General features: G+C 34.0%; 1 protein-coding gene and 1 pseudogene across 1 annotated transcript; one reads left to right on the top strand and one right to left on the bottom strand.

The window, feature by feature from the left end:
• The first annotated feature begins 967 nt into the window (after positions 1 to 967).
• Positions 968 to 2,083, top strand: LOC120152662 (late embryogenesis abundant protein At1g64065-like). Its single transcript, XM_039164847.1, has one exon. The coding sequence runs from the start codon at positions 1,322 to 1,324 to the stop codon at positions 1,976 to 1,978; it is 657 nt and encodes a 218-aa protein (XP_039020778.1). The 5' UTR covers positions 968 to 1,321; the 3' UTR covers positions 1,979 to 2,083.
• Positions 2,084 to 2,721: 638 nt separating this feature from the next.
• LOC120152651 lies at positions 2,722 to 7,221 on the bottom strand (annotated as a pseudogene).
• Between the last annotated feature and the right edge of the window lie 662 nt (positions 7,222 to 7,883).

Raw genomic sequence — 7,883 nt, 5'->3', positions numbered from 1 at the left:
AAACTTATAGTTTTTTTATCCTTTTTAGCAGACAATTCGTTTGATACGTCCAAAGATGGTGACACAATTAATTTCAGATAAAAAAATAAAGTTGTTTTTAGACATCTCAATTAAATATTAGATATTTAAGATATATTTACCTTAATAAAGACAATACAAACAAAAAATTATATATGCTTATAATACAAGACTTTTGAAATATTATTATTTTTTAATATTTTATTAATTATTTATAATTAAATTTAATCTAAAATTTTAATATGAACTTAGATATCTAAGATCAAGTTTATCATTTATTTTATCAAAAAATTTAAATAACAAATATTTTATTTTATTTTACTAATTTCTTAATTTAGTTAAAATTTATTTCCAAAAAATTTATCATTATGTAAGTATATAAATGGGTGAACAAAATTTGTTTAACTCAAAAAATTAAATTTTTCGATTCGACCTCGACAAAGTGTTATAATCTCAACTTAAAATAAATTTAAATTTTATCAAATTTGAGTGAGTTATAAAATATAGTTCGAATAACTTAATTTTTTTACCTAAAAAACTAAAAAAATTAGTATTTAGTAGATTAATTTTTAAATTTGAGTCTAGTCTACATGATATATGTATGTCAAATATGAAGAAATATATGGTTTAGATTTGGTAAAAGAATGGACTTAAAATGAATGAGAAATGGAAAGAATAATAAAATCAGAGATTAAATTGTAAAACTGTCAAAATACTTGGTCAGATTTTCGAGTAACTCAAAACTTTAAAAATTCAACTTGACTCCAACTCAAAAATCGAATTGATAATTTGAATTGACCCGAATAACTCAAAATAAAAAAAAAATCAATTTTTCAAGTCGAGTCAAATTTTGTTCCTAATAAAATAGTGGCTCTAACCTAACTTAAATTGGGAAAGATGCCATGATAGTAGTATGTTAGAGTGAAAAATAAAGAATCCAAACGTGTGAGGTTTGAACTCAGGCCAACTGCTGGGGGTTTAGTTAAATGTTGATTAAAGCTTTTGATTTGATTTTATTTTTCTTCTTCCGCTGAATGAAAATCGTGGTAATCAAGTCCAGTTTAAATTGGATCGTCTTAAGCAAATCTTTATCACGTGAAGCTGAAGAGCAATAAATAAAAGAAGCCAGCCTCCCCTCGTTCACCTTATTCAAACAATCAAATTTATGATGCTACCATTTATTAATTAGGTTGCTCTTTTACTTGTTGGGTCTATCTATTTATATTTTGATTTTCCTTTTTGAAACAAACCCAGAGATTTAAGCTGCGAGAATTTCGGCGTTGAAGAAGCAATCGATCAAATAATGGAAATTGAATCATTGAGGAACAAGACTGATAAATTACCAATGGAAACCCCACAGGGCACTTCGGACGCCGCCAGAGTCCTCAGGAACCGGCGGAGACGGAGAAACATCTGTTTCGCCGTCATCGGCGTTTTGGTTTTCGTCATACTCTTGATCGTCATCTTGGCCTTCACCGTCTTCAAGGCCAAACGCCCCGTCACCGCCATCGACGACGTCTCCCTCCGCGACCTCAAAGTCTCCGTCGATCTGGCCAGGTTCCAGGTGCTGCTCAACGCCACCCTCGACGTCGATATCTCGATCGAGAACCCTAACAAAGTGGGATTCAAATTCAAGGACTCGAACGCCCAATTGAATTACAGGGGCCAAGAGGTCGGGGAGGTCCCGATCCCCGCAGGTAAAATCCCTGCCGACAAAACCGTCCCCATGAACCTGACGCTAACAGTAATGGCGGACCGATTGATCTCCGATTCGAAATTCTTCTCCGATGTGACGAGTGGCCAGTTGCCACTCAGCACTAAGACACAGATCCCGGGCAAGGTTAGCGTGTTGAATATGTTTAGGATCAGTGTTGTTTCGTCGTCTTCGTGCGATTTTACCGTCTTTTTATCAAATTCCACTGTTGGGGACCAAAACTGCAAGTATAAGACAAAATTTTAATATTTTATTCCCAATGGGTTTTTTTTTTATCTTTATTTGGGATTGTTTGTACTTGAATCCATTGTAGCCGAAGCTTGCTTGCTAGTCCTTTTACTTGTAATTTTATGTAAGTAGAGATGTTATATAGCAGCCTTTATATTTTCTTTGTTTCAGATAAATAAATTCATGGTATACTCAACAATCTCGTTTTCTTTTATTAAAAGTAGATTTAAGCCTAACGGAGGGAAGTGCGTCCTTCATGAACATTATTTGTGGTTAATGACAAGCATTTGCTTTCTCACAGTTGGGGAATGATTGTTATAAATGTCCATCGTTTGCAATGTGTTTCAACATTTATTGTTAAACAGTTGAGAGTTTCTCAACTAAATACTATTATTTTATAAAGATTAATTTAGAGTATGGTTTATCAACACTCTTCTTTTGGCATTTGAAATTTGAAATAAATTATTATTCAGTTTTGAGTTCGAACAACTACGTCTATAAAATGTGATTTGAACGAGTAAAAAAGAGATCTTGTAATCACCCCGACCACTTCAAAAAAAAATTACATTTTAGTTTTATATTAACTAATAATTATTTTTAATTAGGATTCTAATGATATGACGTGCATATTTATAAAATATTGAAAAAACGGGTGAGATATTCCAAGATGCAAACATAGAGCAATAAGTTTGTCAATCCATTTAAAATTTATCTCGATACTTTGGGGAAGCATACTCAAAACCACAAATGTCTATCTTAGTAGACTGAGCATTTGGAATCAGATAAATCATTATTCCAAACTTGTATGGGGATTCAAAGCCTCGAGGAAAAGAGTGCAAAAGGCCTACCCCCTAATTGTTCGCTACTTCAATCAGTGTTGGCTCATAGTCACTGGGAGCTACAATACCGTGGAGGTTCATGACGGTTGCAGCCACATTTGCCAGTCCCCCATCTGGAACGTCATTCCGGAATCTAACCCCCGGTGCCTAATTGGATACCATCCAAAGTATGCATCACAAATTGATCAAGAAACTTAACAACACTCTAAATGAAGAGATACACTACATCAGAATACGAGTATTTTGCAAATTTGATCCCTTTTCTTCTATGCTAAAAATGGATATGACACCACACATATCATGCAAATTTACATCGGGCCACCCTAGGTTATACTAAATGAAAACAAGCCAAAAACCCAAGATCATTTCGTTCAATTCATTCGGCAACTTACAGGTTGACAAGTGTGGGAAGTGAGGATTTGGAGATTGCCATTCTTATCAAAGAGGTTGTCCGGACTTATTCCTCTTCACCATGTCCTCAGCATTGCCATGATCAGAAGTCACAACATATATTCCGACTTGCTCTATTGCATCGATGATAATCTGAACACAACAATATAATCAAGTAAAGCCACACAATGTGATCATAATTGGATGATACTCATGCACCCAATGATGCATGTCATATGGTCATCTTTATGTTGATCGTAATTCATTAAAATGATGTAAAATCATTAGAAAGTTCCAAGTAACAAACAAAGAATGAACCCGAGCCATCATACCTTAACAGCTTCATCAGCAGCCTTGCATGCCACTACTGTAGCCTAGATATCTACAGTATGACCCACCATGTCACCATTTGGTATGTTCACACGCACCTAAACGAATAAAAAAGAGCTCATCAGCAACCTTCCTTGATTTGAATGACTATTTAGTAATTAGTCCATTAACGATCACCTAGTCAAATTTGCGGCTCAGAATTGCATCCCTAGCCTTTTCACCAATCTCCACTGCCTTCATATTCGGTTGGACGTTGAACGTAATGCCAACATCACTTGGGATTTCAACATATTCTTCCATTTCGTGGTTGAAATTTATTTCCATTCCAAAAGAAAGTGACATGTCCAAATTTGACTGTCTCACTGTTGTTACAGGAAGGGGAAAATTAACATATAGTAAGCAAATAAATAATCAGATATAAAAATATAAAATCCACATTTCACTAAAATATCACTCAAAGATGATAATAGTCCATTAATGAATTATTACTAAGGACCTTGATTAACTTTAACATTAAGAGGCTTGATTGATAACAAGCAATGGAGAACGTCGGGAGCTAATGGGTTCAAATTATCTTATCTGATTAGTCAAAGATTGTTTTATAAATCAAGGAACAAACCTGCATGCAAAAGTACGGACACCGTTATATACCAAATATTCACCAGATGTTCTGTCAATCTCGGGTGGAGAAACAAGGTGGTGGTTTGGAAGCTTCAACTCGCCATCATATTGAAGCATTCCAGCATAACGGATTTTAGGAACTCGTACACGGTCAAATTTGTCAAAATCTTGATATTCAAGTGCCTTAGCAAGCATAACCATTCGATCTGCTCGGAAGTTAAAAGTAATAACAGCATCACCATATAATATTGGACCCACGGCCTTCTCATTCTCATCAACAATAACAAAGGGAGGTAAGTACTGGTCATTGGCATTTTCCCTCAATTTCTTTACAGCTTCAACAGCATTTGTAAACTTGTGTGGGGCTTCACCAAGAACCTGAGCATCCCATCCTCTTTTCACAACGTCCCAGTCATTCTGCACAAGATAGACCCACAAAAATTATCTTCTTGTTCCATTCAAAAGAGGTAGAATCTCTTCCCTAGATTTTGACATAAACAATAAGAATGACAGAACTGCGAGTTGTTCATGCAAAACAATAATAAATATCTTATATGTACCACATGCTTTGGGAACTTCTACAATTATTTCGCACCTCATAACGGTCCATTGTAACATACATGCGGCCTCCACCAGATGCGAATCAACACTGCCCTCACGTGATTTTGCAAGGTCATTCTCAAGAGTCTGCGCAAAAACTACACTTGAACCATCCAATACATCACGACCATCAGTGAGAATGTGAACACAAATTCTTTTAGCACCGCGCTCACTAGCTCCCTTCAGCAACAACTGCAGAAAAGGAAAGATATATTAATAAACAAAAAAGGGAAACAAATTAGCAAGAAGCTTGTCTCGAATGACCACAATTACCTGAAATTGGTCTAGTCAGGAATGGACACCACCATCACTAAGTAATCCAATCAGGTGCAGAGTTCCCTTTTCAAAACATTCAATTATATACTTAAATTCTTCTCCCTCATAGATTTTCCCCGAGGCGAGATCAGCAAGCTTAGCCCTATAGTTATAAATGAATCAACAGGTTATAACATTGGAAATACAGCTAATATGTCAAAAGTCCATCTCCGAGAGATAGAAAGAAAATGGAATACCACAGAAAAGAAGATGCATGCAGAATGCTTTGAAATAAGAAACTATTTTGCTTTGACTCTTTATTATGCTTTAAGTAACCACATTCGACATATACTCGGGCATAGATATGCCAGATATTACCCTCCAAGGACTCTCCAAATGGATGGCAAAACTTAGAAAATTTAATATACCATATCTGACACTACCACTCTTGTTACTCGGATATGGAAGGTAAAAGATGAATAACAACAGTTCACAAGATAAAATTCGCAACAAAGCAGGAGGAGAAGCTTACCCTTGTGCAAAAATGCGTCCTGCACCAAGGGCATTGTGACCAACTTCACTATTTCCCATGTCATCCTCAGTGGGAAGCCCTACAGCTTTACCATGAGCCCTGATTTTTTTTTGATAGGAATGGCAGGCCTCATTAAAAACCCCCTTCATGATTAATGGATCATAAAGTGCTCCTTAATCAGCGGAAGGAGGAAAAGAGTGCCTTATAATTCATTAAAAACACATAAATTACATAATACTTAGGGAACAATCATATAGACTCCCTATACACACCAACCCATAGCATAAAAAATAACAGACCCAAACATAACCAAAAGACTTCAAAGCTAGCCAATACCAGCCTTTGCTAAAGCATCAGCCTCAGCATTAGCTGACCTAGCAACCCATCTAATAATGCCTCCCAAACCATGAGCCCTGATTAATCTCCACTTTTCAGGGGCTCCCTATCAAAATTATCAACTCAGATCAAATTAAGGCTCATGGCATATTGATGATATATGGAAACGGAATCCATCTGTGAAGCAAAAGAATGTAATACTGTCCCAAATGGAAAATACTTAAAATCCCTAATTTTGGTTGAATGAAGCTGATATATATTATGCAACTTGCTCTTCATTTTTACTAAAGTAACCATACATATTATATCATATCTAAAACATATTCAAACATCGCTATCTGTCTTTCGAACACTCAGTCGTGACACCGGAATAACGTAGACTAATCATGTAAAATCTAAAGCTGAAAGACTAATGAATTATATATAAAAAAAAGGGCTTAAATTAAAAAGAATTCCTTAAACTATGCCTCTTTTTTGCTTTTTGTCTTTAAATTGATATTTGGTAAAAATAAATCCTTAGACTACTATATGTAAACACTTTAAGTACATAAACTATTTTTTGGCCAAACTAAACCCATAAATTGTGTCCCTTTTTTGCTCAATTCCCAACACTATTTTTTTTAATCAAAACAAGCAGCTAATTTTGTGTAACATGTAAACATCTCATCAGTTGAAAAAAAAATCAAACTGAAAGAATGGCAGGACTTAGAGTGGTTACATGTAATAGTTTAAGGACTTATTTTGACCAAAAAACTAATTTAGGGACATAAACAAAAGAAGACCATAGTTTAAGGACTTATTTTTACTTTAAGCCTAAAAAATAGTAGATCATTTATATTTATTAAGTTTATTCATTAAGCACAAGTGCTTGTCCTTTTATAGAGAAATCCGAATCTCGACCTAGCATTCTGAAGAAAAATTAAGTTAACATCAAATCTAAAATGTGAGAAACTTCTAATTAGTAATGGCACAAAACTAACATCCGAAACCCAACAATGATGAAACTTCATGCATAAAATAAACGAGATCCAAAAAAATGCGTAAAAACGATTACCCAGATCAAAGGGTAAACTGGAAAAGTTGGTGATCTAAGCTAAAATTTTATGTAGGAGTGAAATTTAAAGAACATGTAGATTAAAGCAAGATCAAAGAACCAGCTTGAGAGAATCCATGGTGGGAGTTTGAGCGACATGAATACAATTGTAGTCATCAGTTTTGTTTTCGCCCCAGTCATCGAGAACGATGAGAGCGATGGTCTTCCCCTTTCGAAGATTTGGGTGATCCTCCAATTTCCATGACACAAGCCCTGAACTACCCATGGTTGTTTTCTGTTGGAAGTTAACCTTTTTTTTCTTTTGCTAGTTTCTGTTTATGTAGTTGGGAAAGGATTGGCTGCGTTAGTGCGTTCTATAACAAATCTAAAACTCGAAAAATCAGACCCAAAATGAAAAGGGTAAACTACACCATTTTCCACTAAACTTTACCCTCTCTTCTATTTTATTCACTGTATTTTTAATTTTTCTAATTTACTCACAAAACTTTCGAATTGCTCATATTTTAATCATTTTAGATTATTTTATTATTTTTTGTATAATGTGAATTTTTATTATTATTTATATAAAAATAATTTATAATAAATAATAAAATAATATTTTATTATTATTAAATTTGAAAAGACTTAAAAGAATCACCACCCATCGTCGACCTTCAAAATAATAATAAAATTATTTTTGTATTAAATAATAATAAAAAAATGTCATGTCACATAAAAATAATAACAAAATAATTAAAAGTGATCAAAATAAGAACAACGCAAAAGTTTATTAAGTAAATTAGAAAAATTGACAATATAGGAGAGACGATAAAATTTACTCAGAAATGATATATTTTACCCAAAGGGCAAAAAATAAATAAAGGTGTTATAATATATGTGGGTAAATTACAACTTTTTTACCACTCAAATTTACTCTTATTTCTATAGGCCATTAGACTTTTAAAATTCTAATTTAATTGTAAAATT

This window comes from Hibiscus syriacus, unplaced genomic scaffold (genome assembly GCF_006381635.1).
Source record: "Hibiscus syriacus cultivar Baekdansim isolate YM2019G1 unplaced genomic scaffold, ASM638163v2 tig00111095_pilon, whole genome shotgun sequence".
NCBI lineage: Eukaryota > Viridiplantae > Streptophyta > Magnoliopsida > Malvales > Malvaceae > Hibiscus > Hibiscus syriacus.
The sequence above is the reverse complement of the archived record's forward strand: the minus strand, read 5'-3'. Positions and strand labels throughout refer to the sequence as shown.